Here is a 16,487-nt window from a genome sequence, read left to right on the forward strand (position 1 = left end):
ACCAGCAAAGTCCCCATTTATCGGTAGAGTTCAGAAACTAAAACAAGGAATATTTTAGCTTAAAACCTTATCTCAAGAGAATCATATACACTTCACATGAATAAAAGTACCTGAAACCAAACATTTTTAAAAGCTCCAATACCCAAAATATAAAGAAAAAAATTAATTCAGAAGACTCAATCAATCCATGATAATCACAAAATGGCTGGGCAATCTCTATCTCCCTTCCACACTAACCATCCATCCCCTGGAAGACCAAGGGAGATCAGACCTTCCAGACTTACCTTCCAGACTTACCTTCCAGACCTTCCAGACACCTGGCTGCTGCAAAATTCGATGGAGACTCCTTGTGGAACAGCAGTTTCGCATCTCTTGGGTCTCTCCCTATCGTGATCATGCAGGAAGCAAGTCTGGCTGTGCTATTTCTTATCATTGTCTGTCACCCATCTGCACCATGATATTGAAAAAGTAGTTCCCTTTCCCCCAGAAGGTTGAGGCTAAGCTACAGGGGTAATTCTCCTGGGCACACAGTCATTATTTAGGCCGACTCAGTGACTTCAACAGGCTTAATCATGTGATCAGGTTTGTTGCCAGCTGCATAATGCTCCCACATGTGTAGATAGAGCCGCTCTAGTTCCATTGTGTATTGTTTGGTGTTGAACAGAGGGCTAGATGTTCTCTGCTTCCAGACTTTGCCACGAATTTTCTTCAGGTATTCGAGATCAGCTCCCAGTTTCACAGCTATCTCTTCATATTCTTGCCTATTTTTAGCAATCAGCTCAAGACAGCCTAAACAAGTGAGCTGGGAACCTGCAACTCGGGAAGCAAGAGTCTCTCCTGGCATAGTCACCATGGGGGTCCCTGCCCAAAGGACATCCATCCCGGTGGTGTGGCCATTACAGAGTGGAGTGTCCAAGCAGACATCAGCCAGCTGGCCTCTCCGAACATGTTCCTCTTTAGGAGCAACAGGGGAAAAAATGATACGGTTCGGGGGAAGGTCCATATTTTGTGTGTACTGTTGAATATTAGCTTCTCCTGCTGCTGGAAAACGCAACAGCCACAGTACACTATTGGGAACACGCTTCAGAATATTTGCCCACATCTGCAAAGTAGATGGGTCAATTTTGTATAACTGATTAAAGTTACAGTACACAATGGCATCTTCCGGTAACCCGTACTGAGAACGTGTGGTTACAATAATGGTACGGGGAACCTCCTCTCCAGTGGCAGCCTTATTGTTGATCAGGGTAGTTGCCAGGCCATTGCTAATACTGAATCCATTCATTGTAATCTGAATTTGTCCTCTGTTAATCATTTCAATAACTGCTTCTGCAACAGTATTCATAGGAATGACAGGCATATTAAGAGCTGTATTACTGCTGTCTGCGTTGTCTTCTCCATCAGGACATTTCATCTTGACTATTTGCACATCTGATAGACTATCAAGAAATGCTTGGAGGTCGATGCCATTCAGCACAATCCGATTGTCATAAATGTGCCCATTGGACTTAAAATCGATGACGGCTTTTTTCTTCAGGTGAGGGAACATATTAGCATGATCACCAATAAAGAACGTATGGGGCATATAAGCCAGTTTCTCAGAATACTGCTCAGCAACTTCAGCAGGTGACGTTTCCTGATCAGTGATGATATAATCCATGAATAGCACGCCACTAGTCCCAGGGTACCCCAGCCACATTGCCTGAATAGGAGCTGGCCTGAGAGCAAAGAGTTCATTTCGAGCACCCCTGGTATAACCATTCATATTTACAAGGATGTGTATACCATCTTGATGGATGCGATCAGCTGCTTTCCCATTGCATGGAATCTGAGAAAGATCAGTGAAATGATAGGCTTCTGCCATCACCTTCGCTCGGAAGTTTGTGCCATCATGTGGGCTCAGGGCATAACAGAATATCTCAAATTTATCAGAATTGTGCATGCCTGGAATAGACTGCATAAGGTGAGAAGTAGGATGGTTCCCAAAGTCAGAACTCACGTATCCTACACGCAGTCGACCATCACTGAGCTTCAAGTCTTTTGGATGTTCATACGGTGGTTTATGAAGGACACTTATATTAGCCAAGCAGAGGTTCCCATGCCTCTCAGCAATAGCCTTCCTGAAGCCATGAGGAAGAGGATAGAGCATACTATGATGAGGCTGCACAGAAGGCAACCTATTCTTCTCCAACTGGTCAGCCACAATGCTGACCAACTTCTTCATTCGCTCATCATAGTCTGTCCAATCACAGACAACCTGCAGGCAATGAGCCAAATTACAATAAGCGTCAGGAAAATCAGGTTGAAGCTTCAGAACAGTGCGATAAGAAGCAATTGCTTCTGGAATATTCCCTGAATCCTTGTGAATGGAAGCCAGATTGCTGTGGGCATCCGCAAATGCAGGGTTGATCTGCACGGCACGAGTATAACACTGCAAGGCTCCCTGAACATCCTGCATCTCCCATAGAGTGTTTCCCATATTACAGTACGCATCAGCAAAGGTAGGACTGATTCGAATAGCCTCCTTATAATGCATCAGAGCTTCGTGCAGTTTTCCCTGCTGCTTCAATACACTTGCTAAATTTGAATGGGCATCAGCAAAGTCTGGGCAGAGCTCTAATGCTTTACGATACAAGCGAACTGCCTCTTCACTGTTTCCCTGTTCTCCTTTGATATTGGCTAGGTTATTCAGAGAGTCTGCATGGGTGGGACACAGCCGGAGAGCTGTATGATAACAATCTTCTGCTTCAGCAACACTGCCCTTCTCTTTGAGAGCGTTGGCTAGGTTGCAGTAAGCATCAGGGAAATGTGGTTGCAATTCAATAGCTCGCCTGTAGGTGTCTATTGCCAGATCCATCAGGCCTTGCTCATAGTATACACAAGCCAGGTTGCCATGTACCACTGCATGATTTGGACTCAAGCTTAGGGCACGAAGGTAAGCTGCCACAGCTCTGTCAAAAATCCGTGCCTCATTGAAGACATTTCCTAACTTGATATAAGCATCCAGAAAATTGGGGTCAAGGGTGACAGCCTTTTCAAAGTGATGAATTGCAAGCCAAATCTCCCCTTGTGCATTGAAAACACAGCCAAGATTACTCCAAGCTACTGCAAAGTTCGGTTGCATCTCAATTGCTTTCAAATAACATGCCTTGGCTTCTTCTAAGCCACCCAGGGCTTTGAGCAGGTTCCCCAGGACACTGCGAACACAGTACAAAGAAGGATTGTACTGAAGAGCAGAGACGTAAGCTTGTACTGCCCCTTCCATGTCGCCTGCTGATACCAAAGCGGCTGCCAGGTTAATATAACCATCGATGAAATCTGGTTTGAGACGCAATGCATGCCGGTAATGCTCAGTTGCTTCCTGCAACTGCCCTCTTTCCTTGTACACATTCCCCAAATTCGAATAGGCTTCTGCCAGAAGAGGGTTCTGTTTAATTGCCAGAGTACTAAAGTGGGCAGATCTGTCCAGCCTTCGACACTGGAAGTGTATAGATGAAAGTAATAAAAGTACACCAGTATTGCCTGGCTTTTGTCTCCAGAGCTGCATGCAGTGTCTCTCAGCTGTCTCAAAATCTCCTGCCTGATATTCTCGATGTGCCAGCTCAGCTAACTCTTGGAAGGAAAGCATACGTTTTGTTGGTTCTGTGCTGTCGGCCACGTTGCCCACGGAAGACGCCATCTGGAGCTTCTGGAGAGAGTGAAAAAAGGGGGTAATTGAGTCCCGCTGCCGCCACTACTGGCAAGAATGTTTCTAGTGGTAGCAAACACGAGCACAGCAGCCATACCACTGCTTTGGCATGCTTAAGTGGTGGCAACAGTTACAGGCACCGAACCTTAGGAACTATGGTTGGCCATCTACCTCTCATGCTCTTGAAATCTTAATTCTTAACCCTGCCCTCTTCCACCATTTTTCTCCTAATCAGGGAATAAAAATTACCTATCCATTTGCCTTAGAAGAAATCAAAAGTCAGTAGGCCAAGCACTTTTTAAAATATTGTTTTCTGTCCAGTTGGAAATGAAATACATGATTGACTTTTCTTCATCATTCATATAGTCAACGTGGGAAACTTTAGGGCCGTGAATTTCAATACAGTAAGATGAGAAAATTTTAAATTGGCCTTCCCAAACCACTAATAAGTAACCGATGTTGTATAGAATGCTAAAATCTTAGAGACTGAGTTTGATATTTTAAAAGTTCTGCAAACATTAGCTAATTTCTCCTCATCAAATTTCTCATGCCTCAAACCTGAGTATTACTTTTTAAAAGATAAATTTATTTATTTTTATTTATTTATTTTTATCTTGGCTGTGTTGGGTCTTCAGTGCTGCATGCAGGCTTTCTCTAGTTGCGGCGAGCGGGGGCTACTCCTTGTTGCGGTGCCCGGGCTTCTCATCACAGTAGCTTCTATTGTTGTTCCACAACTCTATGGGTTCCTTTTTAGGTCCTACGAAGAACCCTAGAAATTAGTTCATGTAATTATAGGTTTTTGCAAAATTGTCAAAAGTGAGATATTTTAATTTCCATCAGGTAAGTCCAGCGTCTATTTCTTTGTCAATTTTCCTTCTATCATATTCTGCTATGTTGGATCATATTGGATTGGTCACAGGCTTTCTTGAAATCTGGCTAAGGAGATGTTTTTTTTTTGTTTTTTTTGTTTTTTTTTTTTTGCGGTATGCGGGCCTCTCACTGTTGTGGCCTCTCCCGTTGCGGAGCACAGGCTCCGGACGCGCAGGCTCAGCGGCCATGGCTCACGGGCCCAGCCGCTCCGCAGCATATGGGATCCTCCCAGACCGGGGCACGAACCCGTATCCCCTGCATCGGCAGGCGGACTCTGAACCACTGCGCCACCAGGGAGGCCCTAAGGAGATGTTTTAAGTGAGGCTATTATGTGATTTTCAGACACCACCATATGTAATTGACTATATAATATCCCATTACAGGAATAACTTCCAGTACTCTTACTGACTACTCTACTGACTTAACTAGCACAAGACACAGAAGCGTAAGGACAAAAACCACCTTACAATATAGCCATGTCTTGCACTTCACAGCTCTCAAAGCATGTGCGTTTGAAGAAGAAAAAAAGAACTGAAAATTATAAAACCAGAAGTTATTCTGTGGAAAATTATTTCAATCATCAGGCATGTGAAAGATAAGTCAAAGATTCAGTTTTCTTCAATGCTTAGTCAAAACGGAAATTTCCTTCTGTCAAGAATATACTCCAGGGCTTCCCTGGTGGTGCAGTGGTTGAGAGTCTGCCTGCCGATGCAGGGGACACGTGTTCGTGCCCCAGTCCGGGAAGATCCCAAATGCCGTGTAGTGGCTAGGCCCGTGAGCCATGGCCACTGAGCCTGCATGTCCGGAGCCTGTGCCCCACAACGGGGAGAGGCCACAACAGTGAGAGGCCAGCATACTGCAAAAAAAAAATAAAAAACAGTATACTCCAGGGGCTTCCCTGATGGCACAGTGGTTAGGAAGCCACCTGCCAATGCAGGGGACACGGGTTCCAGCCCTGGTCCGGGAAGATCCCACATGCTGTGGAGCAACTAAGACCGTGTGCCACGACTATGGAGCCTTTGCTCTAGAGCCCGTGATCCACAACGACTGAGCCTGTGAGCCACAACTACTGAAACTTGTGTGCCTAGAGCCTGTGCTTTGCAACAAGAGAAGCCACCACAATAAGAAGCCTGCATACCGCAACAAGGAGTATCCCCCGGTCACTGCAACTAGAGAAAGCCTGCTCAGAGCAACGAAGACACAACACACTCAAAAGTAAATAAATAAATAAATAAATAAAAGAACATACCCCATCAATAATGTGTGTAATGGAATGGTGTGAGTGAGTATTTTATCAGAATTCCTGTAATGCACAAACCTATAGCAGTACTGAAATCAGTAATGCATTTATAATAGTAAATATTTATGAGGAAGTAATCCATAGAGGTTTTCTCAAAGTTAACAATGAACATTAATGCGACATTATCAATAATAAATTGTGACGCTGAAATAAACTTTTCTAAACTATTAATAACTAAAAGCAAACTCTAATCAACCATGTGAAAAGAAATCTATGTCTATAAACTACAAAGTTTATTTCTTAAAATTTTATTTCTAAAACACATAAACTGTCATATGAGGAGGCAGTTAAAGAATATATAGCTACAAGAGTGGGGAAAAAGTTTTATAGAGACACATCTGGCAGTAGTTAATTTTCAAATGTCATTTTTCTAGATTTTGTGACACCTATAGTATTGATATTTGAAAGCATTTAAAAAATTGTACTTTGAAGATTTGCTACTTCCAGGTAGAGTAAAATATTTTGAAGCAAAACAACATTTCCACTGAGAAAAATTTAAAAAGCCAAATAAAATAGTCAGCATTCAATCAAAAAGTTCTAGACATACCAAGAGATAGAATCATATGAGTAAAATTCTAAGAAAAGAACAGATAATACACAAATATTTATATAAGATATTGTGTATATTTATCAGGAAAAGTCTTTATCAAGAAAAGACTTTAAAATCATCAGAATTAATATTACATTTTATTTATTTGTATATTTTATTTATATATAGATATTTATATATTTATATAAAGAACTTAAAGATAAAGCCCTAGTTAAGGCAGTGACAAAAGCAGGAGCAGTGGCAGTAAAAAGAAATGGTTATATTCAAGGATATTTTGTCAGTAAAAGTCCAAGATCCAATGTCTGACTGCATACATGGGATGGATAGACGGAGTGGGAAAAATCAAAGTTAACTATAGAGGTTCTAGTGAAGATGGGGTTTCCATCACCCAACCCAAGGGGTTGCGATCATCCCCAAGGTCTAGGAGACTCAAAGGGAAGGTCATGGTCGAGGAAAAGTTAATTGCTGGGAAAATAACACTCCCAGTCTCTCCATCTCCTTACACTAGTTTTTTTTTAAACATCTTTATTGGAGTATAATTGCTTTACAATGGTGTGTTTGTTTCCGCTTTAAAACAAAGTAAATCAGTTATACATATACATATGTCCCCATATCTCTTCCCTCTTGCATCTCCCTCCCTCCCACCCTCCCTATGTCACCCCTCTAGGTGGTCACAAAGCACAGAGCTGATCTTCCTGGGCTATGCGGCTGCTTCCCACTAGCTATCTATTCCTTATACCAGTTTTGTTTTTCTGCTCATATACGTAGCAGCATTTCATTCAAGGGGAAAGTCATTGATCTGACTGGTCAAATTAAACACCATAGTTCAAGGCACATTTACAGTGGTTAGTTCCTCCACAATTTAGAAAGGAACGTTCACAATTTCCCTCTTCCTACACTGTGGAACACATTGGCCATTCCTCCAAAGTTTCCACTCCATAGAGTGGACCAGAGATGATGTTAGCCCAGAACTGAGAGCTTGGCATGAGATGGTGTCAACCCCACCTAGAGCTCTGGCATAAGTTATGACCCAACCCAGCTCTACAGAGAGTTCTGCATGGAATCTTGTCTCAGCCATAATAATGTGATTCTGTTTTTCATTGGGTTTTCTTCTTTGCTGAACTTTCCCTGGCCACTCTGACAAACAAAATTTCAGGCAATCCTGGGCCACTCACTAACTTTATTCCATCTAATGTTATCCAGATTCCCAAGAAAATTACTAACTATAAAGGGGGAAATTTGGAACATGGTGAGTTTTAGGTGCCTGAAATATACAGGTAACTGAATCCAGTTAAGTAGCAAATTATTTGGATCTCAAATATGCCAGTAGAAGAGCAGACTAAGCTCAATTTAATGTACTCTTACTGGAGACACCTGTAAATTCTGGGTCAGTTTTTAAAATGTTAAAAGCACATAGCTGAGATTAAAAGAAAGAAAGGAACACCTGCATGTTTCAGAAAGTAACAGAGAAATTAAATCCAGAGAGATAAGAGCAGACTGATGTGTATGGGTTCCGTTCCTTAGTATAGGCCTTATGTACATAGGGGCTGGAGCTAGAAGTCTAACATTACCTTGAGGCCAGGAATTTAGACTCAGGATGGAACAATATGGAGAAGTTAGTACAGATATCCTACAGAACTTTCATGAGGAACTGCTTAGTCCATTAAGAGGGCCAAGGGAGGTGGTGAGGAAGATTGCTATCTCTTGAAAACCTTCAGGTACAGAAAACATCAACACCTCTGAAAAGTAGGCCTGTCCTTCCCAGAGTTGTGATGGCCAGGTTGTCACTAACCTGTAAGGCCCTGTATGAATCAGAAACTGCAAGGAGAGTAATTCAAAGAAAACCAGATGCAGGATGGGTGTGGCAATAAATCCTAGGACCCTATCAGAAACAAAATTAAAACCACTCTAGAGGGAAATTTTAACAAACCAGGGCAGAGAGTATCCTAACCAGAACAAAATAATAATTCTGAGGAAGTTACTATACTTATTTAAGTAAGATTCAATGCATTTCCATGGCCAGGCCCTTTTGAAGAATTCTAAAACATATACAAACAATTCATTTACATCTTATATATCCCACCATCCAGAGCAAAATTCACTTAAGAACTGTACTGGTGGAAATTGGGCAGCACTATGGAGAAAATAAAATGTGTTTACCATCAAAAAACATGAAGGTAAGAAAGATAATGTCTAATTTTTTAATTATCTTGTGGTTTCTTGAAATCTTTTGGAAACCCAAACTAGAGAAACCTAGGAGGAAATGAAGATTTAAATATTTAGAGATTTATCAACTCATCTATAAAAGCTTTATTAATATCTTCTTTTAATAACATTCCTGAGAGGTATAAATGTGTCCAGTGATAGGGTTGAATAAGCCTGAGAGAATTTCAATTGTTTACTATTCTTGGTCAGCTCTTAAGACCTTTCAGGAGCATTTTGATTTTCATGGCCTCATCCAACAAAAGCAGGATATTTTACAGAAAGTCCTGGGCCACTTTTCGGCTTGCTTTTGTGTTTATGTTTTTGGTTTTTTCACATCGGGCGGTACATTAGGCTACCTATTGCATACTCCCTCATTCATGCATGCATTCATTCAAACAATATTGACTGAGTTGAGACATTTAATTAACACTCAATAAATGATGTTTAGATGAATGAATGTGCTTTCTATCAAAGTAAGTGTAAGTACTGAGAAAAATTACAGAATGTATGATCCCAGCCCCACAAAAGCTTATAACTGTGTTGAGGATATAACATATGCTGATGAAATAACTAATATATCATATTGGACAGTGTCTAAGTTCAAAAATGAGTTTTTATAAATAATCAGAGCCTAAGGAGGACAAAGAAGGGACAGTTCATTATGGGTTGAATCTATCAATAAATGTACATTTCAGGTGAGGTTTGAGATTGACCTCAAAGAAGAGGACTTAGATATATGAATAGAGAACAAAAAAGGCATGGTGATAGCATGTGCATAGATAGTGTGGCCAATATTTATGTTCTTCATTAAAGATAGTCAGAGATAACCCAAATGTAACTGTTTCCATGGGTCCATTCTCAGTATCCAAAGAAAACGGCAAATCCTATCTTAGTAAAACTAATGAAAAACACAGTCTTTAACAAAGAGATTGTGAAGGAAAGGGGGAGAGAAAGGCTTGCATCCCACACCACACAACAAAACTTATTGAATTATTTAATTTTCTCCCTCTGAAAATTTCCTCTCCCTCTCTCTGTACGTGTCTCTTCTCCCACATCTGGCCACACTCTACCAGCCATCTTTCCAGATCTTTCCAGAACTCTCCATCCTAGTTTCATTAGGCCACAATTTAAACATCTCACAGGTCTCCAGGATGCATCCCCATCACTTATTCCACAAAGACAAACAAAGGACACTTCTCAGGATCACGTTTCTTTGAAGGAAGAGGTCATGAGGAGTGATTATAAATAATATAAGGTGGAGAGCAGTGACTTAAAATACCATTTTTCACCTTAGAATGTGAATACAGGGAACTTTGGGAAACTAGAAAATCTAGAAAGGATTCACTGATAATTATTTATGTTCAATGAATAAAATAAAATGTAATAATACGGCTAAACTCTGACAGATTCACTTCTTCAAAAGTTGCTTTCACACAACTTCACTATTGGGATGTTTGATAAACACACCTTTCCTTCTTTACTTTCTTCTTTCTTTGCAGATACTGGCACCAAACTTTCAAACAATAACAACCTTCCCATAAGTCCCTTGCCAGGCAAGATTAAGGTATAACAATCCAAACAAAGTTTTGAAGAAGATAACTGCTTGAAAGCACAGGAAAAGAGCTGGGTTTCTCTTATTCAACAGTCACATAATGAGTAATGTGCGAATTGGTTTCAAAAGTCTCTCTGCATGAGGGGCTAAGGTTAAGATTAGAACTTCTGAGGCCAGAAGAGCAAAATGACTATGACAATCCACATATTTTCAAGAGCTGCCATTTGGATGTGAGGCATTGATTTTTCCCACTATTTTTTCAGCAACCCAACTGGTGTCTTTATTAAACGACATAAGGGAATACAGTGTGGCCAAGAAGGCTTAGATTTCCTTAGCCCCAAGTCAAATATTCTCCAGTGACCGTCCACTCAAATGAAAAAGAGAGCTTTACAAGAGGAAACTGGATACAACTGAGTGTACTTTAATTTTACCTGAATTATTTGTTTTGTTTTCAATTCTCCACAGAAGTGCCTACATTAATATATTTTTAAGAACATTTCCTTAAGTTGAAGTATTCATTCAGTATATTCATTTACTATAATTTAGGAAAGCCAAATGATTTAGGCACATTCATTTCTATATTGCCACAACAGTGTATTGTGAACTAAATGACACCTGGCAGTTCTTTACGCAGATACTAACTCAATTAGAAGGCAGAACAAGGATACCTACCCATTCAGGGAAGGAAAGGTCACTTAGCCTCTGTAGCTCTCTTAGGTCTCTTATCATCACAGTAACAAATTGAAGACTAAAAACCATATGATCATCTCAATAGATGAAGAAAAAGCTTTTGAAAAAAATTCAATATCCATTCATGGTAAACACTCTCCAGAAAGTGGGCATAGAGGGAACATACCTCAACATAATAAAGGCCATATACGACAAGCTCATAGCTAACATACTCAATGGTGAAAAGCTGAAAGCATTTCCCCTAAGATCAGGAACAGGACAAGGATGCCCACTCTCACCACTCTTATTGAAGGTACTTTTGGAAGTCCTAGCCACAGCAATCAGACAAGAAAAGTCAATAAATAAAAGGACTCCAAAATGGAAAGGAAAAAGTAAAACTGTCACTGTTTGCAGATGGCATGATACATAGAAAATCTGAAAGACACCATCCAAAAATTATTAGAGCTCAAAAATGAACTTGGTAAATTTGCAGGATACAAAATTTATATCTAGAAATCTACTGTATTTCTATACACTAACAATGAACTATCAGAAAGAGAAATTAAGGAAACAATCCCATTTATAATCACGTAAAAAAGAATAAAATACAGAAGAATAAATCTGCCTAAGGAGGTAAAAGACCTGTACCCAGGGAACTATATGACACTGATACAAGAAATTAAAGATGACACAAACAGCTGGAAAGATATACCATGGTCACGGATTGGAAGAATTAATATTGTTAAAGTGACCATCATACCCAAGGAAATCAACGGATTCAATGCAGTCTGTATCAACATACCAAGGGCATGTTCCACAGACCTAGAACAAATAATTTTAAAGTTTGTATGGAAACACAAAAGATCCTGAATAGTTAAAACAGTCTTGAGAAAGAAGAACACAACTGGAGGAATCACGCTCCCTGGCTTCAGACTGTGCTACAAATCTACAGTAATCAAAACAGTATGGTACTGGCACAAAAACATCGATCACTGGAACAGAATAGAGAGCCCAGAAAGAAACCCATGCACTTATGGTCAATGAATCTATGACAAAGGAGGCCAGAATATGCAGTGGAGAAATGTCTGGGCTTCCTTAGGGATGGTTTCATCAATTAATTTGTTTTCTTAAATGGACCATACTTTTCCATGTCTTTGTATACCTTGTGATTTTTTTGGTTGAAAATTTGTCTTTCAAATAGTATAATGTGGTATCTATGGAAATCAGATTCTCCCACTTTCCCAGGGTTTCCTGGGCTTTTGATTGTTGGAGGCTGTAGTAGTCTGTTTGTTTAGGGACCTTTCCAAACTATTTTTGCAATGACTATTTTCCTTATCGTATGTACGCACTGAAGTCTCTGTTCCTTTAGTTCATGTTTAGCTAATGTTTTGACAGAGATTTCCTTGAATTCCTGCACCTAAAACAAACAAAAATAAATACACACAAGCACATCCACATGCACACCCAAAACCACACACCTCTGCCCATTGTGCAGATTGCTGGATCACTCCTTCAACATTTAGCTGACCTGCATTGAGTTCAGGGCTCAGCCCATGGTAAAAGCTTGGAGAATCCTCTGGTGTTTTCAGAACATGCATCTTATCTCGAGTACGCATGTGGCTTTCCTAATTTCTCTGGACACATGTGTACTTTTTATAGGTTCTAATTTCCCAAAGAATCTCCCCCAACTTTGGCTCCTGCATCTTCTGTGGTCTACTGTATTTCAATGCACAGTCTTCTGCCCCAGCCATCTGTGATTTGTTGGTTCACCTTGCACTTTTTTTGAGCATTGACCACTGCTTTTCCAGACTGTGTTCCAAGTTAGCTAGGACAGAGATAAGCATTTTGTGTCAGTCCTTCAGGTAGTTCCCAGACAGGTTAGAACAGATACACATAATAATCTGAGATTACAGTCTATTCTGCTGCCTCCTGAAGCAGGATTGAGGGTCCCATACTAGGAATGGTCTGCTGCTACCTTAAGACTCTCACTGCATTAAGACTCCACCACTTTAAGACCATCACTACACTAACAGTGGATGGGGCAAGGGCAAGTAAAAATGCCACAAAGCTTTCCTGCCATTTTCAAATTGCCTCTTCCCTGGTTCACTATGTGTTTGGTTGCTATAAATCTTTGGCTGATTTCAGGACTAAGAGAAACTCAAAGAACCCCACAGCAAAAAACAGTATAATCAAACTCTCAGAAGCCAAACGACACAGAATCTTTTCTCCCAAAGGAGAAAGAAAAAAGAAATTTGTTACAAAGCAGGGATCCTCAAAAAGATTAGAGCTAATTTCCTATATGAAACCACGGAAGCAAGAGGCCAGACATATTTAAAGTGCTGAAAGAAAAAAAATTGTCCACCAAGAATTCTATATTTGGCCAAACTGGTTTCAAAACTTGGGAGAAATTAATGCATTCCCAGATGAACAAAGGCTGAGGGCATTTATTTTACAACTTCCTACCACTGCCCTATGAGAAATGCTATATTGAACCTTCAGGTTGAAATGAAAGGACACTAGACAGCATCTTGAAGCTGTAGAAAGAAATAGAAATCTCCAGTAAAGATAAATACATGGGCAAATACTAAAGCCAGTATTGTGTTATTGGCTTGTAGCTCTACTTTTTATTTCTTACATGATTGAAAAAACAAATGTATAAAATAATCATAAATCCATGTTATTGGGCTCACAAAGCAAAAAGGTGTAATTTGTGACAATAATAATGTAAAGAGGAGGAACGGAACTGTAGAGGAACAGAGTTTCTGTGTGCTACTGAAGTTGGTTTCAATTGAAATTATATTGTTTTAACTTTAGAATGGTAAATGTCATCTTCTTGATAACCACAAAGAAAATATCAATAGACCATATGCAAAAAGAAATGAAAAGTGAATCAAGAGTTCACCACAAGAAAATCGGCTAAGCACAGAAGTCAGTAATGGAGTAAATGAGGGGCAAAAAATGCATAAGACATACAGAAAACAAGCAAGAAATAGACAGAATTAAGTTCTTCCTCATCAGTAATTTTTGAAAAAGTAAGTGGATTAAGCTCTCCAATGAAAAGATAAACATTGGCAGAATGGACTTTAAAAACAACCATAATCCAAGTATATGCTGTCCGCAAAAATCTCACTTGATTTCAAAAGACACAAGTTGCTTGAAAGTTAAAGCATAGAATAAAATATCCCATGCAAATAGTAACAAAAAAGAAGGAAAGAGAGACAGAAAAAGAAACGAAGGAAGGAAGGAAGGAAGGAAGATAGATCTGGGATGGCTATGTTACTATCACACAAAATAAACTTTAAATCAAGAACTATCACAAGAGGGAAAGGAGGCCACTATATGTTGATAAGAAGTTCAATCTATCAAGAAGATAGAACACCTATAAACATATATGTACCAAACAACCCCCAAATGCGTGAAGCAAACATTGACAGAATTGAAGGAAGAAATAGATAGTTCTAAAATAATAGTTGGAGATCAATACCTTGCTTTCAGTAATGGAAAACACATCTAGACAGAAGATCAGTAGAGAGGTAGGGGGACTGAATAACACATTTAACCAACTAAACCTAACAGCCGTATATAGATCACTCCACTCAACAACAGCAGAATACACCTTTTTCTCAAGTACACATGGAACACTCTCTGGGAAAGACCATATGTTAGGCCACAATACAAGTACCAATACATTTTTAAGAAATTGAAATCATACAAAGTATCCTCTTTAGCCACAGTGAAATGAAGGTAGAAATCAATAACAGAACCATTGATAGCCATTTCCCATCATGCCTGCCACACATGATATAAAGCAATGAAGGGAAAAACATAGTTTACCACTTAGAAAAGTGGGAAAGAGGACATACCATTGACACAGACTGTGTGCTGTTTCCCATTGTCAGGGATAGAAATAAATTAGCATCATTTATTCATTAGTGTGTTAATTTCTTGGTCAATCATTGGACAGCCAGTGTTTCTGCCTGATGGGAAGACTTCCTATACTCAGTGTTGAGTGGAGCCAACCTTGAAAGGGACATTTTAAAGGATTATACTGTGATGGGCTTCGCAGTACCCTTCCTCCTATGCCAGTATTTAGGCTGGGGTATTTCCATGGAGTGTGTACAATCGTAGGCCCCAGTTCACCAGAATTTAGTTTGACTCGTTCTGTTAATACATTCCCTCAGTACTTTGTCTTTTGTATCCTTTTGCATTTACTTCATTCTTTATTATCACTGCGAAACAACTTTGTTTCCTGTTCAGATGCCAAAAAGTGGATATCAATACCTCCTGAGTTTTACACATCACAGATCAGTTTTGGATATCAGGGACAGAGACAACAGCTATTTCCAATGACTTTGAGACATACTTTGAACATGTGATTAACATGTTGAGTGTTGAAATGTGTGTCGAGCTCATTATACGTGCTCTAAAAGGTTTCAAACTGCAAATATTTAAAAATCTCTATCTTTGAATAGTTTTCCTGTGCTGTCCCTTTGTGTCAGACTGTTAATGTGCCGTCTGGCACCTTCAAATAATGTGGCTTTGTAACCAATTATTTACATGTTGTTTTATCCACGGAGAATCTTTTTTTAAAATAAATTTATTTATTATTTATTTTTGGCCATGTTGGGTCTTTGTTGCTGCACACAGGCTGTCTCTAGTTGGGGCGAGCGGGGGCTACTCTTCGTTGTGGTGTGCAGGCTCCTCATTGCTGTGGCTTCTGTTCTTGTGGAGCACGGGCTCTAGGCGCTGGGGCTCCAGTAGTTGTGGCACGCAGGCTTCAGTAGTTGTGGCTCATGGGCTCTAGAGCACAGGCTCAGTAGTTGTGGCACACAGGCTTATTTGCTCCGCGGCATGTGGGATCTTCCCGGACCAGGGCTCGAACCCATGTCCCCTGCACTGGCAGGCGGATTCCCAACCACTGTGCCACCAGGGAAGTCCCCACACAGAGACTCTTAAGGTGAAAACATACAACTCGATTAACTACACTTCCTCCTGTTCACATTTCCCTCATCTTTTCTTCATCTTCTGTCTATGTTTCCTTGGCCCTGTTTATATTAAGTGTTTTTGCCATTATATTTGATTGTATGTATTCCGGTGAGTTACCACAATGCTTTATGGGACATGCTAGGATATAAATGCATTTAAGTGATATATATATATATATATATATATGTGTGTGTGTGTGTGTATATATATATATACGTATATATATATATATATATACACACACATATATATGTAGTTTGCTTGAGTGCAGTGTTTTTTGTTTTCTGTACTGAATTCATTAGCATGGGTCGGTATAATATTTAGCATAGGTCGGTATGTAATTTGTAAACTAATAAAGTCTTAAAAGTGAGGAAATAAGTCTTTCAAATTTAATTATTTATTTTAAAGAGCAGAATAGCATACATAAACAGGTGCCTAATGAAAACTTGTATTCTAATTTGGAACTCTCATGAACACCTATTCTTTTGTTCTTCTAATGGTATGATTGTAGGCCATTTGATTATTTTTATTTTTATGGCTTTAACTTTAGAATAATGAAATATTCGTAAATTTAAAAAAGTATTTTTCTTTATTTGATGGGGGTGGGATACTGGAGAAATGAAAGGTCAAACACCTATTGAGGAATCCATACTTGTCTATATAGTGT

General features: G+C 39.6%; 1 protein-coding gene across 1 annotated transcript; it reads right to left on the bottom strand.

Annotated features, from left to right (window-relative positions):
• Positions 1 to 538: 538 nt before the first annotated feature.
• LOC309801727 (UDP-N-acetylglucosamine--peptide N-acetylglucosaminyltransferase 110 kDa subunit-like) lies at positions 539 to 3,679 on the bottom strand (the record flags this gene model as incomplete). The annotated part of the gene is made up of 1 exon (XM_082646778.1): positions 539 to 3,679. One exon carries the CDS (start codon positions 3,677 to 3,679, stop codon positions 539 to 541), a length of 3,141 nt encoding a protein of 1,046 aa, XP_082502904.1.
• Positions 3,680 to 16,487: the final 12,808 nt, after the last annotated feature.

The sequence above is a fragment of the Mesoplodon mirus genome (genome assembly GCF_964341445.2).
Source record: "Mesoplodon mirus genome assembly, contig: SUPER_3_unloc_5, whole genome shotgun sequence".
Classification (NCBI taxonomy): domain Eukaryota; kingdom Metazoa; phylum Chordata; class Mammalia; order Artiodactyla; family Ziphiidae; genus Mesoplodon; species Mesoplodon mirus.